Source organism: Taurulus bubalis, assembly GCF_910589615.1.
Source record: "Taurulus bubalis genome assembly, chromosome: 15".
Lineage (NCBI taxonomy): Eukaryota > Metazoa > Chordata > Actinopteri > Perciformes > Cottidae > Taurulus > Taurulus bubalis.
In genome coordinates, this window is record NC_136603.1 from 19,701,398 (window position 1) to 19,722,070 (window position 20,673).

General features: G+C 43.2%; 1 protein-coding gene across 1 annotated transcript; it reads right to left on the bottom strand.

Annotated features, from left to right (window-relative positions):
* Positions 1–1,417: 1,417 nt before the first annotated feature.
* traf3ip1 (TNF receptor-associated factor 3 interacting protein 1) lies at positions 1,418–20,439 on the bottom strand. The gene is made up of 17 exons (XM_079230709.1): positions 20,302–20,439; positions 18,817–18,885; positions 16,380–16,541; positions 15,229–15,357; positions 14,597–15,031; positions 14,443–14,514; positions 14,254–14,274; positions 13,986–14,009; positions 13,516–13,591; positions 13,074–13,094; positions 12,269–12,356; positions 11,166–11,258; positions 10,754–10,889; positions 10,625–10,655; positions 10,387–10,463; positions 4,070–4,287; positions 1,418–3,651 (listed from the first exon to the last, which is right to left on the bottom strand). The coding sequence occupies exons 1-17, from the start codon at positions 20,422–20,424 to the stop codon at positions 3,486–3,488; spliced, it is 1,941 nt and encodes a 646-aa protein (XP_079086835.1). The 5' UTR covers positions 20,425–20,439; the 3' UTR covers positions 1,418–3,485.
* Positions 20,440–20,673: the final 234 nt, after the last annotated feature.

The window sequence follows — 20,673 nt, forward strand, 5'->3', positions numbered from 1 at the left end:
AAGTATTGCATGAAACCAGATTTTAGAAACACAGATGTCGATGTAATAAAATGAGGTTGTTTAATTAAATCCCAAATTCGGGGGAAAAACTATTTAGTTGGTCTGAAATAAGTCCAGTTTAAATATGCATTCTAAAATATTGGAATTGACTAATGCACGACCTCTTAAGTGTTTAATGTTTTAAAGATGTAATACACAGGACATGTCCTCAGCATCATGAATAGTGGACCTTAACGTAACAGTAGGTAGCCGTTAGGGGGCCCCTATTATCAACTACAGCTCCTACATACATGTATGTATGTATGTGTATATATATATATATATATATATATATATATATATATATATATATATATATATATATATATATATATATATATATATCAATGTTCCGGTGTACACAAGGATGAGAGGCCTTTTGAGACGCACAGCAGTACTTATTGTAAGTTTGCAGCCGGATTCAAAACCCACAACTATCACAAGAGTTGCAACTAGACAGCTAGACTGCAACCCCCAGAACAATAACCATTCAATAGTAATATAATTAAGGCTGGACAAGGTCAGATTGGAAAGGCTATGTGACCACTCCCAACCCCCGGGCCTGTATTTATCCACACAAAGTGCAGTTAAATTATTATTTAAGTTTAAAAAAAAGTCCAACATAAGGATTAGTGGGTAAGTGTAGACAACAAAAGTGAAAGTAAAAGGCGTGGTCACTCATTAGCAGCAGGATCCATTGTAAAATGCAAAGGGAAAAATCAACTAAGGCTTTTTTAAATAGGGAAGATTAAAAAGGGAAACGCAGATGGACAATGGAGCTGTCCTGTGCTTGGGCCGCGCTGTAGCCTTATCCTAATCCACCTGTTGAGACTGGACCAGCGTCTTTGTCCATGCCTTCTGCTCGGGGGCCTTCAGATAAATCTCTGACTTGCATCACAAATGCTTCGTCCAAATCTTGCTCAATAGTTGTGAAAGGGGGCTTCCTAATACGCTTTGTGCGTGTTGCAGCTGTTTCATGGCTCGCCAGAAAGAAAGAGGAGAAAACAAAGTTGCTGCTAATGTTACTTGAGGGGTCTCAAAAAGAAAAAGTTAAACGTTTCACTTCTGTCATGTCGGACCGGGCTTCAAAAGAAAGGAGCCCCGTTGAGTGTGACTCGGCCGTGCCAGACGCCTCAAGGGCTTCACGGGAACTCGTCAAAAAAAAAAATCACAAACCGGGGGCCATTTATCATTTGGCTCTCGCTGTAACTCCAGCCGATCCAGACCTCTCATTAAGTCTCCATTATGAGGCCAACCTGACTCGGAGTCTGGAGCTTTCTCTGAAGCGCTCTCAGCAACATCCGCCACGCTCCGCTGACTTAAGAACAACACGGAGAAACAAGAATTTACTGCAATGTAACCATTTATTTCACTCCACTACAAAATTATATAATTATTTGAACTATCATACAATCTCCACATATACAATAATGTACAGTTTTAAAGAGAAACAGAGATTATGATACAAGTAGTTTACATTGTTTCATATAAGACACGAGAACGCGCAGGTTCTCACTTTTCCACAGGTTTTGGATGTAGGATTTGTAAATTTGACATTACAAAAGGTTACTTTAATTATATTTGATGGACTAAATATAATACTGATATGAAAAAGAAGTAAAATGAGAGTGCACATTCATCCTCATAGTAACTGGCTCTCAAAAAGGAATTACCACTGAAGAAATGCAATTTTTTAAGATATACATCGGTGTAACTTCGCTTTGTTTCCCTGTAGCTGGTGATGCCCGTGAACATTTCTTCCCACTGGCAACTACTGGTACCGGCCTGCTGTGGAAGTGGACACCTGTGGTTGGGCAGATGTTTGGGAGGTCTGTGCAGGGAAGACAGAGTCTAGCTACTGTATGTATGGTTGTCACATTTACATCTGGAGAAAGTAGCTTTGTGAAGAAAAGAAAAACAATGTTTTTATTAAAATAGTGGATACATTCATCAATTCAACCAAGTGTTTGTTCTTTAAATAATGTTGTGTGAACACTGGCAGCCGATATACGCAGTAGAACTAGAGGTAGCAACCACACTTAAGTAATAACGGCATTGTAAAAATGACACTACTGCTACTTGAATGTGTTAACTGCATTTTCAGAGTGAGACAGGCCACTATGCAAGGAGTCACGGCTGACTAGTCTAAGCTTGTTTTGTTATTTGAATTTCATTCACAGATTATTGGGACTGGACGGAAAACTGGGACAGTGGTTTCTTTCAGACTCGTCCTGCAGCATCAGGTATTGCTTCATGTTGTCATATTTGCTACATCTGTAACGCACATCTCTTAAAAGTCACAAAAGCAGCTAGTAACATTATGGTATTATTCTTTTTCCCTTATTTATAAAGAATAGGAATGAAAGTTGCCATCTGACCGAAAGTTGCCATCCCCCAAAAAAGAAACAGTTTGGCAAATCCTTAAAATAGAAATAGAAATAGGAATAGAATAGTAGAAATAGAGTGCAGGGATCTCCACGATGGCGGCTTTCGAAAGTATTGTTTTTACAAGATGAGAGATGGTTATTGTAAGCAGGAACATTTTTTGTTTTTTTTTAGGAAAGTTAGCTTGAGGAAGAAGGAAGCTTGAGGAAAACTGTTTGGAAGCAGAAGAAAAGCTCAGTACGACATGTAAGAGGTCCCAGGACACCACATCATGGAACATACATATAATCAAGGACTCAGCACACAAGTCCTAGATTTCTCTATGCAACCCCTAGAAAATGTATTTGAACGCAGGAATATTTCAGTACTTATGTATAGCTAGTTCAATAGCACTATAGCAGATGTAATAATCTTGGTAACAGCACAAACTAGATCAAAAGACTGCCTACTAAGTTCCCCACAGCCAGGAAAGTGAGGCAATGAAACAAAACCAACCACGTGCCACACTTTTTTTTGCTAGGTTAATAAAAAATAAACCAGTACATATGTTTTAAAATTAGGTCCAAGGATGGCTGTGTGGAGAACAAATCAAACTTTGATGTTTTATTATTGTATATGTTGGAATATATGGGGCTTTTGAATAACTCTCCCAGCATAAAATGCAAGTATGAAGTTGAACTTCCAAGCCATGAACTGTGCACCCGCTCAGTCCACAAAGGCACCATTACAGAAACGCGTTAAACGATGGGTAAGGTTAGTGGGCAGAGCAGGAAGATACTTTTTAATCAATTAATTTATGTCACTGCAGAAATTGAAGTAGTCAGACCTCCAAACCATCGTATGGAGCTTGTCTTTACCAACACCTGGCTGACGGTGTCTGATATGTTTGAGTCCATCTCCTTTTCTGACAAAACCCCTCAAAGTGCAGCGTTGGGTCCCATCCTGCATCATCTCCAAGAAAAAGAACAAAAATGGTCTATTCTGAACGAGACACCGTTCATCCCTAAATCTTCAGTGCATTTATTTAGTACAGTTTTTCTTTGTAGACCTTGTTTCTCCCTTCAGGCCCTGGAGGAGAAGTTGATTCCAGTCACCATCTTCTGGATCTTCTCCTCATTCTTCAGTATGTTGGACCTCACGGCACAAATCTTGTCCTGCTTGTCCTTGATCAGCTGCTCCAGCTCCACGAGTTCTGACTTCAGAGGCTCCACCGCCCTGTCGGTCTCTCTGCAGCACGAGCAACACACAGAAATAAAAATAAGAAAAACACACACACACACAGATGGGATGATGAATTGCTAACATGCAATAATATAAAAACAGGTGGAGAAGCTGTTAACCGCTGTTAGGAAATGTTACTCAAGCAGCCGCCTTAGGGTTGTTCTTCACTTTCAAGTTAAGATAACAACGTACGACAACGCATCACACAATATTTACAATGACAGTGTTGTTATATCCACATATGAGCTGTGTTTTCAGAAAAAAAAGAAGGTGTATGGTAAAAGCTTAACATAAATTGTGATGACTTTCTTGTGAAACGTAGTGTTGATATTCCTTTCTTTCACCATAGAAAGACAGTAAAATGACCCAATGTGTACGTATTGAGTACGAAGCTTTAAGTGTGTTGTGTGCGAGCCGACCCCACCTCTGCTCCTGCAGCAAGGCCTGTGCGTGGTCTTTGTTCTCCCGCCGCCAGGTGTGCAGCTCTGCCTGCATGGCGTCCATGTCCTCCTGGATGTAGTCCATGATCTTACCCAAGGGCAGCGTGCTGCGGCACACCGTCTGGATGGAGGAGCGCAGACGCTCGATCTCCCGCGTCACCATGTCCCGCTCTTTCTTCCGTGCCGCTTCGGACACCACGTTCTGGAAGTGGAGGCAGTGAGTCAACTTACAGATTTCTGGGAGTGTGCTGTGCAGGTTGGTATTTGAGGAATGATAAATTACATTTCATACGCAGATCCACGGTTTAACGGGCGTATGAAGAACCTAAGATGTTTTCATTTAAAAAAAAGGTGCTGAATACGAGCTAACGGTGATAACCTGAGGGGGGAACCGGAGGGTGGGCACTAAGTTTTCGCGACGACGCCATCGGCCGGGTCGGCGTTACCAGCTGTCTGAGAGCAGTGGAGAGCGCCGGCCGTGAGCTCACATGCACTAAAAGCATGCGGGGCCGGCTATGTCAACAAAGGATGGAGACGCTCTTAAAACAACACACAGACTGAGAGCGACTTCAGCGTCTGCTCACGTAGACATTACTACTCTATATCCTTACATTGCAAATAGTTGTTTGCTTCTGTATTAATGCTCTGACTATCACATGTAGCACCTTTAAACTAAACCATGTATCAAACAGCTGTAAGAACCCACAAACATCACTCGTGCTTCCCGAGACCAAAACATAATAAACCCTCTTTAGGAATTCTAAAGGCTCGACTGCGAGGCTGCATTTAGTGGTTTAGGATTTCAAGGCTAAAACTGTGCGGCAGGAATTTCACCAACCTAGCTGTATATATAAAGATCAAAAGGTGCTGCTGAATTGTGTTGGCCAAAGCTGGGAGACTGGTGGATGAAGGCCTCCAGAGTGTGTGTGTGTGTGTGTGTGTGTGTGTGTGTGGTTGTTGGGCGCGGGGGGGCACCATATCCAAATTGCACTCGGTCCCTCAATGGCAAAAAGGAGGGGGCAGTGTCGGGGATACCCCTCCTGAGCAGGGAGCAAATCCAGGGATGTTTGCTCAGCTGGGCTTCGCAAGGCCTCTGGGTGTGCGTAATGCAAAAGTCTCTCTCACTCACACACACACACACACACACACACACACACACACACACACACACACACACACACACACACACACACACACACACACACACACACACACACACACACACACACACACACACACACACTTTAAGTCTTGTTTATTTTAGTAACAAGCTGTGGCAGTGGGGTTATTTTACTACAGTATTGAGTAACAACTACTACACTTATGGCTCCTTTCAAGTTCAACCCGTGGGCCAATTTATACCAATTGGCTCCGCAGAAGGGAGCACCTGCCTTCACGAGGCAGGGAGAATCATATTCCCACCGGCGTGTAAACCGAATGACAGCTTCCTCTTCAAAACACACAACCTGTCACACGTGCGCACGCTTGGCATAGCTGGCACGCACACGCACGCACACACACACACACACACACACACACACACACACACACACACACACACACACACACGTCCTTATCAAGCCATCTCTGAGAACCAACCAGGGCAGCTCAGTAATTGCAATTTGAAAAAGGCAGCTTGACTGGACAAGACCACACTGCAGAAATGACATAAAACATCACCGTTTAGACATCAGGTCTTTTCACAGGAAGTAGAGTACAGATTCCTGACAGCCTCGCTCTTTGTTACCTGTTTGCGGCGGTTCAGGACCGCCTCGGCCCAGCGGTCCCCGAACAAGGTGGGTGGCTTTCCACTGGGCGCTCTGAAACCTGCAGCTAGACAAACACTCTACGGCTCATTCGGCCTGCGGTTTGGTCTGCGCGGCCCAGACAGGACCCATGGCTTCATTCTATTTGCCGTCCTCTTGCTACCGGGGCCTTCCACTCCACCCCCTCTCTTGGAAAATAAAAGAAACTTGCCGTAAAAACATGACCCCTAGTTCGTGTGCACTCTGTACAGGTGGGTATAAATCACAGCTTTATGGAGGTCTCTGTCGGGGTCTACGAGACCTGTATGCTCCTAGTTTTCCTTTTTCTCACCCAGGATCACAGAACAATATTTAGACGTGGTGACCGCAGAGGAGTAGGAGGTGAGAGAGGAGGAAGGTTTTCCCATTATCTCAGACAGTGATGAAAGGGGAAGACACTGCCGCTGGCTGGCGCTAGAACGGGCAGGTGGACTAATAATGTGGGGTGGGGGGTTGTCAGTTTTAAGAGATTTATACCTACTGAATCATCTCGTATATATTGAGACGTCTCCATCTTGTGGAAGTACATCAATAAATACTTTCCCTCTTGTTTTCTACAGCACTTCCAGTACGTTGTTGGACTGCAGAAAAGTTGTTGAGTTGACATCTTTCCTTTTACTACAATCTCAGGAGGGACAACAGAATGCAATGATCAGCGACATGTTGGAACGTTGCACGGTACACTAGGGTGTGAACGTCATCCAGTTAATCGCATGTCCAAATCGGCTTCATTTGGAAATTCGGGCAAATATGTGGTTTACGGACTGGGGGCAAGAGGAAGACATTCCTCGGGTCTTTTGACAAGAAAAACGGCGTGACGTGCAATAGAACCCGTCAGCGGGCGCAGCGACCTCTCGGGTATTGTTAGCTTGGAAAGCAATTACTTCGATGCGACCCGACAGTCAGAGATTAGCTTCCATCATAAAGAGAGATGCTCCATTATTGGTCATTAAATCGGCTTCACTGGGAGGATGAGAGACAAGTGTACAAACCTCTCATTAAAGTCAAGTTATAGTCGGTACAGTATTGTGCTCAAACGTCACTCTTTATGAACTGCCCTTTCATCATCACAAACACACACAAAAAGAAAGGATTTGTCAAGGGATGTACACATGATTGAAGACCACATGTAAAAACGTCAGAGCTTCTGGGGAACAATTCTACTGGCTACTGGTGACTGATGCGCATCCCAGTGGTTTTTACAACATAGACGATCTGGTGAGCCGGGGAGCGAGGCACGGAACGAGTATTGGCCGTGGGCCGTTGTTTATGGGCTGCCTCGTCATTTTTCATAGCGGACCGTTCAAAAGTCGAGCTAGATCATAAAAATAGCTTGGAGTCAGTGAGGTGAGGAGAAAAGCTCACGGCCACTGAGGTTACAGGATGTTGTTGCAAGGCCACTGCAGCCCCGTGGGGAGACAACGGAGATCACCTCCCTGGGCTACGAGGTGAACGGAAAGAAAACTTCCAAAGTTACTGCAGTTACTGAAAATGGAAGAGATCATTCCCCCCGCTCATCATTCAAACATTTTCATGGAGAGAAAAGGCTATTTTGAAGGGTTGGAAGATACTACTTCTGATGCAAGTTTGAGATCTGGTCGCCTAACATATTGTGGGCGCTTCAGGTAGGTACAGACCTAATGCCTCAAACAAGTCAATATGCAAAAAGTAATATGACTAATGGAATGCCACAGGGCCATTTCCTCATGTTTCCACACAAAAAAACACAGGGATGTTTATAAAGACACAGAGGTCTGCAGAGAGGAGTATTTATTTTCATGACAATTCTGCAGAGAGTATTCTGGCCCTTCTCCTCCGTGACTCTCACTCAACAGCCATCCATTTGTATGCCACGGGGTTTATTTATACATTACAAACCTTCATCAAGGCTAATTTGATGGGGGGAAAGAAAAGGAGGGGAAAGAGTACACAAAAAATTCTTATGAAAACGCAGCTGCTGGAAGGGGCAGATTCTGTCTAAATAAAAAGAGAGCTATCTTGGAATAATATACAATACCACCGAGGGGGTCATGAGGAAGGGCATCCCCATAAATATACAGCAAATTCTTCAGTCACACACACACACACTGTGGTGGGACATGGCGAATACAATCATTTGACTGTTTAAGAATTCCCCTTTATTTACATTAGCGGCAATGTGGCAGCGAGGCACTGGCTTAAACAAAAAGCTAAATTAATTCAGAAATGACAAAGAACATAAATTACAAAGCGGGTCAGAATGTGTAGCCTGGATTTTTCATGAAATATACAAAACAGTCTTAAAAGGCTGGCATTTAGCTGAAGGGGATGTTGGATCTTAAATCAGGATGAGTTTTTTTTACTGGCAGTGTTTTGATAAACGTCGGCGTTCAAGAAAATTAATAGCGGCAGCTGAAATCTCAAACCCGTCGGTCACACCGCATTGAATGAGGAAGCTCAATATTTACATTTTTGACCCTGCGTGTTTTACTGTGATTACAAGAAGAAGGAGAAAATAAAAAAACTACTCAATTAGGTTGACCTCTCCACCCTTTCATGTCAGGAAGGAAGTCGTTACAGTTCTTTATACAGCTGACGAGGTAAGGCCAATAATGATGGAGGGGTGGGCTGATAGCTCCTATGTCCAGACATACCTGCAGACATACCTACGGGGGACTCTGAAACGAAGCCCTGAAAACTGAGGAGGCTCCATTAAGGAAATTAGGATACACTCTACAAGGCTGTTAAAGAGATCTGCTATTTTGGATGTTTTGCCGGCGTGCATCCGTGCTTGATCTGTGTTTTGGTGAATATTTCTAGAGATCAATTATTTCTAAGAGAAGAGTTGAGGCGGGTAGTTTTTCCGTCACAATTATTCTGGTCGAAGTAATTGTGATTAACAACGTAGTCCTGATAGTCATACAAATACTTAAAATGGCAACTAAAGATACTGGAATCACTTTACCTGACATTCTGTTTAGAAACAAAATGTGTGTTTTGCTTTTTGTGAAAAACAAACTCTTGAATAAGGTAATAATATATCATAGCCTGCATAAACTAAGATACATTTCTAAAAAAGCAACATTGCAGGAGTCTGTTCTTTCTGAACCTAAATATAAATTCCTGTAGCCTAATTTATTATTTTCTTCTTTTTATTTTTAAATCAGGCTCTATTTTTGTATTCTTTACCATGATAATGAGCTAGAGAGCTTTTTCAAGTCAGTCGTGACGATATTCCTGATTATCCTGATAATTGATGCGATCAACCCATCCCGAGTGGGTAGAGGTATGTAAAAAGTACACACACACACACACACACACACACACACACACACACACACACACACACACACACACACACACACACACACACACACACACACACACACACACACACACATAAAATGCATGGCCGACAAATTCCTGTCAAGCTATTTTAGTTTACTGGTGGCAAAGCTGAGACAACTTCAGGTGTGAGTTACGAACGATGCGGTCTCAGGCCGCAGTTAGGAGGAGATGGATCGGGGGACTTTTTGCATGAGTGACGGTCCAAAACAGTGCATCCATCAGAGTCAGGGTGGTCAGCGGGGAAGGGATGCCGGGAGACTACGCTTCAGTGAAAAGGACCACCCAAAGCAGACAGCGTACGCCACCTCACACCATGGACTGCAGACCAAACTGTAAGCTTCACACTGATTCACACTCAAAATAACAATGAAGGACGGCTCTCTCTTCGGCTGATAAATAAACCGACGGACGGGATTGCATGAGCAGCAGCAATGCGTCACGTTGAAAAAACACGTCTAATGTGAAGTCTAAATCAAAGAAGTTGAGAAGTCGGGACTTGACGAGAAAAACGTGAGTCAGTGAGTGCATTGAAGTTTCACTGGAGGACATTGAGAGACAAAATACGGCAGGACTGAACACCTCAAACTGGTTGTGCGTTGTCTGTTTACTGGAATAACCTAAGTACACACTAGGGGGGAAGGCGTGTGAACAGCCAGAACAAGATTGCTCTCAAAGAGCTAGTCTCCAAGATGGCAGATACCCTCAAACTGTACACAGAACAGAGAAGTCTGTAATCAAAAATACATAATTAAGCATACCCAAGATATTGAGCAACCCCAGAAAACAGGCTCATTTTGCCCCAGACATCTTGATGTGTAGGTATTAATTGTGTGTGTGGTCTGTTAGAGGCCATGCTTGCTTGTCTGGTTATTAGCCTCTCGGCCTCACTGAAGGGGAGCATATTTGTGGTTACGAGGCGGTGCAATTACACCTCTCCACTCCATTTGTTTATATCTCGCTTTTGATAATAACCAGTGTTGCACTGGGCCGTTGGCTGCGGTTAAAACATTTGCCCTGGAGAGCGAACCTTCCAGAAAGGCTGGCTGATGGAACGGATGGCGAGGTTTACAGCGAGCTCCGAGTCACTGACAAAGACGAGCGGAAGAGAACCAGGCCAATACTGCCCTCTAGAGGAGAAGCAGGAGAACTGCTGCTATAACGGCGCGTACCTGCTCTTTAGATTTGGGGGAGGATGGGGACGATTCGTAGTCTTTCTTGGTCTCGAGGATCTTTTTCACGAGGCCACCTACAGGGAGAGACACAGTGAGAGGAAAGGTGAAAGGTCCGTTTACCTCAAAGCACCAGGCCACTCGGCAAGAAGACGACCAGGAGAAGATGTGGCATTACCGCTCCTTCTAAAATAAGAATTAAGAGAGAACTAAAAAGAAAACAGATACGACCGTGTACCATGTTTGTCTTCACTGTCGAGTTCCTGCGCCTGAAATGAAAAAATAAATGAAAAATGGTAGATAACCATCTATTGATAACTGATGCATTTCCATGGTATTTGAACAACTCGCTGTTCAAGCCACTTACCACCTCCATCTCAGGAGCATCCGAGGGCGGCGGGACCGCCTCTTCGACGATAAATTGCTCATCTTCATCCTCCTCATCCTCAGACAGCATCTTCCCATCCAGGATGACTGGCGCTGAGGGCTTGGCACTGGACAGCCTGGTAGACAGACAAAGAGCCCGACTCATTTCTAACTGGAAACTTAAGACAGCAGCCACTGTAAGACGGGACATGTGCCTTCTTGCAGACGCCTCTGTCCAATGTAACCGTCGGTTCGACCGGCTTCATTATTACACAGTTACAAACGCCATCTTCATTCGGTGCGTTTACTGCATTTTGTTTAGGAATGTAAATAGTGATCCATCCCTCCCGCTGGCAGGGACATCACTGAAGAGGAGGACGTATGGCATTAGTGAACATGTGTGGTGAAGTCACCTCTCAGCCGGGGTCACATCGGAGTAGCTTTCCTGTTTCTTGACTCGGGGAGGTGCTGGGCGGGCACTGCCGGGCCGCGGTATTCGCCTGTTGCTGCAAATTGAAAGGATTATACACATAACTGAAATAAGCTGTTCAACTGATCATTTTGGAACTGAATATGGGCGCCTTTACACAAGTAATTTTAATTTTGTTTCATAGGCTATGTTTTATTGTTTTGTTTTCTTGACTTCCTTTACAAGCCAAATCTTCTGTTAGCAGCTCTCTGTGATTTGCCAGATGTCGACTTTGTGACTTAGCTACACTGAGTCATTCAGATTTCCGGGTGATAATTGTTGCTCGGAACAAAAAGAACAGCTATAATGCAGCTGGCCAGCCAATCGATTGTCTCCGATTAGCTGGTTTAAACATTCCTAATTATCTGAATAAGAAAAGGCAATGATTCAAGTGTGTAATCTACTGGAACTGATCCTGGATCGGGCCCAGGAACAAACTTAAGATTCAAAAGCGCAACCACCCTAAACCTTAAATAAATAAAGCAGTTGGATTCAAAGCAATAACATTTGTACTACACCCTGAGATATGACAACATAATGTAATTTCCCAACTGCTGGCCTCTTTGTCCATACTGATAAGCAGCTACGTCTTCTAGACAGATGACCTACTGCATGAGACTCCAAAACGAATTGGAACAACGACGATGTGAAAAATGGTGTGCTGATTTAGACAATGCAATTCTGTTTTAAATTGTTTCATTTTTAAATGTGCCCTGATTTACACATTTTTCTTCTCTCATTTGCTTTTTGCTTATTATGTGAAAAACTGTCAAAAACAAAAAGCAAAAATAAGAAATGACCGCATAATTGGAAGTAACATGTTAAACCTTCTCACACGTTTCATGAAGTTATTATTTGTCTATTGTGCAATATGGCTTTATATTTTGTTCAGGTGTCGGTCAGAGGCTTGTGTTGAGCCTGGTAGACATAGATGTGCATGTACATGTTTGACAGATAATTGGGAGAGCAGCCGAAGCCCTCAAAGTGAGATTTATTTGACTGTTGGACGGTCAGTGGGAGCTGAGGTCGAGTGCTGCCGATACAGACCTGGAGGCCATGTCGGATGGCACCGAGGAGCCTGCGGTGTCTCCATTTTCCTGGGGGGCGGGTCTCTGGGCTAACAGAGCATCTCCGTCTGCGAAAGGACAGCGACGACTTATAGTTAGCTCGGTAGAACTAGTTCATACGGGACCAGTGTTGTTTCTATGGCGTAAATGCAACTAAGCTGACAAAGCTACAGCTAGTTCAAAACACTGATTTCTAAGTGCTCCTTCTTAAACTACACTCATCCAGTCAGAAACTCTCAAATCTGAGTAGGAGATTTGGGATTGGAAAGACCGGCTCATAAATAGATGTTTTTTTCTTTTTGGACTTAACTCTTAACCTTTCTGGCAGTTTAAACTGTTTGTTTATTTCTGCAAATGTCCTTTCCTTAACCCACCTATACAGTTCCTACTCAGTTGTTCACCTCGCTCATAAGGAGGGTGCATTTCTTGTGCTAAGCGCTTCTTTGAGGATTTTCTCCTCGTCTTCCAGGAGAGGTTGGTCTAGGTGGGGAACCATCGCTTAGGTAATCCGGTAAAGCCCGAGAGACATGCATCTGATATTGAGCTTTACTAATAAACCCTTCAAAAAGCAAATTGTTGCACTAAATCACTGAGAATGTCACTCAGCGAGTGATCGCGCTCACTCTGTGACTCAATGTGGAGCCTGAACTCAAAAGGAGCACTCCTTTGATCCTTCTGCTTTCAGTATGCACCAACTCCCCTCATGTCACGTTGACACCAATTTCCACGAGGAAAATTCTTGTGTGAATTTTAAATGAGATAGAGATGAGATGGAGAACAATTACCTCCCTCGCTGTCAGATTCATCTGTTGGAGAGCAGATGACAAGACAAGGCCTTGTTAGTTTCCTTCCCAATGAAAGTATGAAAATCATTATAATCTATGTGACATGGAGAATGAAAAACTGAACCAATAGGCTGTTTACCTTTGGAAGGAAAATGTGTTTCCTAAAAATATATGTCTTCTAAATATCAGTTCTATGAAGCTTTTGTTGACACTGCCAACAGTAATCCTGATGAGTCACCTCTACCTCCCACTAAGGGAAACCAGTGAGAGATGTTATTAGAGTAGAGTGACAATAGAAAGCAGTCAACTGTAAAATCTACTTGGGCGTACTAATCAATGATTAAAGTGCAGTTATTTCAGATAGCTGTATTACCTATGTGACATATGCCTCATTGGTGTAGCTGATCAAAATATGGTGTTGGGGAAGAAAGGAGGGAGTTACCTTGACCTCCAATTTTGGGTCTCCGCCTCTGCCCTTTGGCAGATGAAGGCCGAGGTAATCTAGCTGAACTATCAGACTGTGAAGGAAGCAAAGACAAGCAGGCAAAGGATGCAAGTTTAGGACAATGAGTCATTCTTTCATGATCATTCATTATAATTTTTTTGTAAGCTTGAGGTACGGTATCGTGAAGCTCCAATAAACATATACAAGTATTGTTTAAACCATGCATACAGACAGACCTCTCAATACAAAAGTTAACAGTCTGGGTAATACAGTTGGTTGCAACCTTACCACTAGATGTCACTATATCCATCACATTGGTCTTGTAAACTACTGACAAATACATGCTGAAGTATCATTCTAATAATGAAAAACATTAGAATGTAATGAAGAAGTGTAAGAACTCCCCCTTAAAAAAGCCAATACAGAAGCTGATGTAAACAACTGTGAATCGCAGGTTAAGATCATACCTGGTTCCCAACCGCGTCGGCAGGCTGCAAAAGGCAAAGAACACAACGCTACACCACACACTAAGCAGTCACATTTAGCAACGACACAGATAAGAGGAAACAAGACCTCACATGTCTGCTAAATACTAAAGCCCAAATCAGCACTAAAACAAGGAGCCAGCCACCCCATCACCAATGCAATCCTCGTCACTACATTCTAAATGAAAAGGCATTTTACTGTAAAGCTCTAATTTCCGATGCATTCTGTTTCTGCAGGGTTCAATAATACCTCATCATCTGGTTGTGGTTCCTTTTTTTGGCACAACATTTAAAAAAAGGAAAGATTTTTTTACAAGGTGCATAAATATCAAGTTTAACTTAACAATGACAACACAGCATGATTGCAGATGAGATAATCAGATGGTTCCAATGATACAATGTATCATGTGTGAAATTCCTGCCAAAAGACAGAACCTACCGCTGGCACAGGTTTGGCTGTTTTGCTCGGCTCAGGGCTGGCTTTTTGTTGTGGTTCCTCCGATACTCTGGCCTGTGTACAAACACACACATACACAAAGTAAATAATGGCATTTGTTGCTAACATTTAAGACGTGGCGTTAAGGTGGGCTTACCTTGCTATTGCCACTGTCTCCACTTCTGTTCCTCTCTTCCCGCTCTTTGTGTCGCTCTCTCTCCTTCTCCCGCTCCTTGTCTCTGTCTCTCCGCTTTTCCTTGTCCCTTTCCTTATCTCCGCGAGAATCTCTCGTCTTATCTCGGCTTTTGTCCCTCTCCTTGTCTTTGTCCCTTTCGCGGTCCCTCTCTCGGTCCTTCTCCTTGTCCCGGTCTTTGACTCGTCCTTTGTCCTTGTCCTTGTCCCGGTCCCGGCTCTTGTCTTTGTCCCGGTCTTTGGCGTGATGGTCCTGTTCACTGCGCTGGTGCTTCTCAGAGCGCTCTCTGTCCCGGTGTTGCTCCTTCTCCCCATCTCGGCGTCGGCTCTCCTGCTCCTTAGGCTGGTCTGGGTCCTTCTGGTCCCGGCTCCCGCTGCGCTCCGTAATCGTTTTCTTCTCCTGGAATGGTTCAGACCAACACATAGGGTGAGGATGTAACGGCAGCCACACGCTGGGAAACTCATCATTTGATCATCTCGCTCATTTTTCAAACCAAGCCTGGAGCTTGCGAGGCTAAATGCTAACACAGACGGTACATTTTACACCGGATGTAGGATTGAGCAGCGTGTACTTCCATTATCAGAGAGGACTCTCACCTCTCTGTCAAGATGACGCTCACGTCCCTCTCTGTTCTCCTTGTCCTGGGACCTGGAGGTGCTGGCCTTGGTCTTTATTTCCACCTTTTCTCCTGCAAGCACTCGCTTCACTGCATCCTCACTGGACATCTGTAAACCGGGAACAGGAGAATCATTCAGGTTGCAGTTTTTCTCATTTGCTTTGGCTCAATTCTTGAATGAAACTTTTTTTTCTCCTCCCTCTTTTGAAAACAAGAATTTCAGATCTCCGGATTTGTCCGAAATACTTTGTTCACAACAGATTTGAATTTCTCATTCATTCAAGCAAATGTATACAAGTGTTTCAGCACGTGTGCAAAAAGACTGTCTACAGTTTGGACAAAAACCACAGGCACAGTTGATTCTCAAAGACATCGTCGTACTCTTCCCAACTTCAAAACATTCTTTCATCGTTTGAGCCAATACATGCAAAATGTATTTATATGAAAGATCAGCGGTACATTTTCTGTTTACTGTGCATTTAAAAAAATGGAATTACTGTCCACATACAAAGTTAATGAATTTAATTTTATGGATTTATCAGCAAGCACAGGCTGGACAAGTTGACTTGTCCGATGGACTCAGTAAGTTTTTTACTTTCAGAGCTCAATGAACATTGGTGAAATTCTCTGTATTTGTGAGGTTTTCATTGCTTTTACTTTTGTTTCATAATTGAACAATCTCTATTAAATCTAGGATGTGTTTTAAACAACAATAGCAAAGAAGTTGCATAAAATCTAAGGGGAATATATACATTCTATATAGCGTAAAACCAAAACACTGTTTAAGGAACAACTATCCCATTGGGACCAGCTCATCCGTTTACACCCCATCTCCAGGGTTCAATTAAAACATGTCAAAGTTCTTCCTGGGGTGGCTAGACAACATTTCCCAAGGGAACAATATTTTTTATGTGAAAAATAACACAGTGAAAATGTAGTGTCATAATTAATTATATTGTTTAGCCAGAATGGAGACTGGAGACATTGGAGAATGAGCATTTTAAATTTCCCATTTCCTCTTGTCTGTGTCTGTGTGTCTGTGTCTGTGTGTCTGTGTCTGTGTCTGTGTCTGTGTGTGTGTGTGTGTGTGTGTGTGTGTGTGTGTGTGTGTGTGTGTGTGTGTGCACAGACCTTGTTGATGCAGCACTTGGCCATGACCTGCAGCAGCTCATTGGTTTTCTCAGGCTCATGGCCGGCCACAATGCGTACTGGCTTTGCCGCCAGGGGCTCGCCACTCACCAGCATCACGACATCTATCGCTTTCTGGAGGAAGACTACCTTGGAGTCCTTATCCTAAAAAGGAGAAAGATGCTGCGATGAACAGGAGAGCGCGCCCAGGATAGACAAGAGATATGATGTGGTTATGAAAGCAAAGGAACTGCAGTGGGAGTTGGAATAATTACACTCTTGAGATGTGCATAATCCTTGCAAAGTTGCATGCTACAATTCTACGTAGAACTATGTAGTTGACTCCGATTCCTCTCTTTTCTAAGTCAAACCGGTTAAATAAGCACATAGTTTACCTTGGAAATAGTTTGCGACACATTATAAATGACTATTTATGGTGTAATGGTTAGCTTTCTGAACATGATATCTAGCAATTCAGGGGCTGAATCTCCCAGGGCCAATGAGTAACATGTTGGCTTTTGTAAGGAAGCGGCAAAAGAGGACATGTAAAGCCTGAATATATAACAAAGACTGCCTTCACAAAGTGAAAAACAAACAAACACCCACCCCCCTCATTTGATTTGATTCCAGATAAACGCCCCAGCTAAGCCGTGCACAGAGTCTTTCAGCCTGCAGCATCTGACAAGCCAGCCAACGGTGTAACATAAGGAGTTACCGGGCCAGACCTTCTGTGTAAAGGCCAATAACGGGCCGGCCTTTGCAGTGTTGATCCATTTACTTATGACATTTCTATTGAGTGACATGCCCTTCAGACAATTTATTTTAAAAAAAACATAGTTTACATAAATATATTAGAGACGAGGAGAGTAAGGTAATTAAGAATGACATAACAGATGACAAGAACACACAACAGTGTGATCTCTAGAAATACGATGTTTGTGACCTTTAAAAAGGAACGAGTACACAGTGTCATCCTGCTTTTGCTCAACCACGATGCAAGTGAACCAGTAGTTAAAGGTTCTAAGGGAAAGTATCCATCCCTCAAAAACAGAGGTGAAACTTTGGTATCATCTCAACTATTGTCATCTCAGGTCTACTTGATTTTTGATTTCAGTGTTACATTTCCAAATCTGTTATTTGTTTGTAAAGCACTAAATGGTTTAGTTGATCTGATGTACAGGACAAACCTCTCCAAGCTGCTGGAGCAACCTGCCAGAGGATCTGAGCATCCAGTAGCTGAAAGTGTTTGATGTCTTAATAATGCAACAAGACATTGTATTATCATAGTCTAGCAATTTAATTGAGATAATGGGAGCTCAATTTCCGAGAGGGCTTGTTGTCGCCATGACTAACATTGTAGGGTTATATTAATGTTTTCTTTCTTGTAGTCTCTCTGCCAGTCTCTCTATCTCATATACACATACATGCCTACTTTAAAGAAAGTAAATTAGATATAAAATTGATTCAATACAAGAGCCCAGGGCAGGATTTTCAGAGGGGAAAAAGGTAATTTACTAAATGTCAGCATTTTGGTGGTTTGATTTTGGTACAAAAATCAAAGCATTAACAATAAATGTGTTTTAGAAAGCAAAGCATTTAATATATTAATGATGAAATCAAATATTTGGGGGAAGGGGCAGACTGTCCGTAAGTTCGAGAAGACTCCCGAAACAGCTGTAGAGTCAACGGTCATAGAGTTGTTGTTTTTGATGTTTTATGTCTGATGTCAGTAGTTACTGTATGGTCCTCTGCTGTGGCATAGGCCTGCCCGGCTCCAGCTGCCACAGACAGCAGAGAGTGGAACACTGCCTGTCAGACTCTGCCAATCTAATACTTTCATTACTGAGGCGAGACATGAGCTCTCTCTCTCTCTCTCTCCCTCTCTCTCTACTCTACTCTACTCTATTCTATTCCTACACTTGTCAATTCACTGGTTGCACCTTCTACAAAAGCCATGACGTGCATGAGGACACAATGCTAAATTCTAAATGCAATTTAACATTATTTGATTACAGTATCAAGCCTCTTGTGAGACATCCAGTTTCAAACAGTAACATTTATCAAAGCCCATGCAGCATCTTTCTATCCAGTATTGATTTGGGGTCAACCGTCAAGCAGCGGACTTGAGTTCTGACACCTTGACAGGCCCTCTCATTCATGTCCCGCCAGATCCTCTCACTCAGTGAGTCACAAAGGCAGCGTGTAGAGTTACTCCCACACAGACACCCTCAAACTGTCCTATGTAACGCACAAGTGATCTCATACACACACACATACACACACACACACACACGCACGCACACACGCACGCACGCACGCTGCCGGTTTAGGACTAAATTCAGATTCTGCACATTAATAGAGACAAATAAATAGCAGTTTTGTGTGGCAGGAGGCCAACGTACAAAAGATCAACCAAGTGGACAGAAAGTGGTCAACTTACCTTGACATTATCGGACTTCATTTCATTTTCTCCATATAGACCTTTCATAAAACCAGTGGTCTTGATGACCTGAAAGTGGTGAGAAATTAAAAAATGTGTTAAACTCGGTTTTCAGATCATTTGCAATATCAACTCATATACTTACAAATTTGAAAAATATATCATGTCAACTTTGGCAACTATACCTCAGCAACAGCCTAAAGGTTGCTGATGTACATCAAGTCCTCAGTTCTGAAATCTACTTATATGAATTTCTAACAGTATGTAATTAATCAATGAATACTTGAAAATAGCACCCTGGCCTTAATAGTTAATACACTCGTTAGCCGGCGTAGAGATAGAATGAGATCTCACATGGGCTGAGAAAGGTGAAACAGATTTCCCCGTGCTCGACACCTTGTGTAAAAGAATTGTCATGTACACAAATTAAAATTGTTGGTACCACATCTATTGTTCATCTTTGGGACCTAGCCTACTATGGCACAGATTAGTTTTTTATTTTAAGTTTAGTCTGATCCATCTCAATAATATCGATAACTATGGCATTTCTTGGAGTGGTGTATCAGCTATATGTTGCACACAAAGTAGACTAAAACAACATGCTGGAGATTAGTAACGTTAGGTAGCTGGAAGCTGACCCAGAGGAACAGCTGCTGTGGCTTTACTGAAGTGGTACCAACTTGTCAAAGGAATCAGACATTTGACGTGGAGCCCATCACTAAGCTCACAGCACACAGAACAGCACATCTGGACCTTGCTCACATAGTGTCCCTCCACTTTGAGAAAACCAGACGGGACACGCAGAGTGATTAATTATAACCCTTGGTATTATCAAACAGTCCAGCTGCAGTAAGCCGCTCAGCATCCGTGATCTCAACGTGACGGAAGGCTCCAGGACGTGTATCCAACTGAGCACTCACACACACGTCTCACTCTAGTTAGCTCACTAATAGTGCACACAATTGGGTTGATCCCTGTGTGTGTGTGTGTGTGTGTGTGTGTGTGTGTGTGTGTGTGTGTGCGTGCGTGCGTGCGTGCCTAGCAACTACGCGACGCCGTAGACAGGGACAGCTAACGTTAGCCGACGAGCTAACCCCAATAACTATGTTATTAACGTAGCTACTAACGCTGAATTGTTAGTGAACGTTAGCGACTCTTTCTTTTGACTAATGGTCGGCCTTAATGGTTTAACTGCTTGGTCAAACGCATTCGTCATACGGAAGACAGGTTGACGGAGGCAGCAACGTTAGTTACTGCGAAGTTACTGCTAGTTAGCTGAGTTACTCGTTAGCATAGCTCATGCTAACGTCATTAACATTATATTCGACACATAACTGGATAGCCTTGTCTGTGTTTTTCAAAAGTATTCTATTGAGAAGGTCCAGTTGGCGTTAGCTCTTTCATGTATGTTGGTAAAAGTGTCTCACGAGAGAAACAAAACGTCAACTTGCCAACGTTAGCGTCGTGTTAGCATGTCGGTCTCACCTCACTGAAGATGTCGTGAAGGTACCGAAACGGCGGCTTATTGAGCAGCTTCTCCGTGAGAGGCGGCTTCTTTATCACTCTGCTCAGCGTGTCCTGGGTCTTCTTCAGCACGGCCGCGTTCATGGCAGCGGCAGAAAGGGAAGCTGAGAGGCTTCCACGAAGAAGAGACAGCAAAAACTATTATGGAGGGGGCAAAAAAAACCTGCTGCCTCCTGTCGCCTGGTTGCTATGTCAATATTCAGCAATCCCACAGTGCACCATTGATGAAGACTGCGCCTGCGCTGAGAGTTAGGGTTGCTAAGCACCGCTTGTGCCCATAGCAACAGCTAACAATCTGCAACAATGCTGATGGTTGGTTAGTTTATTGGACAG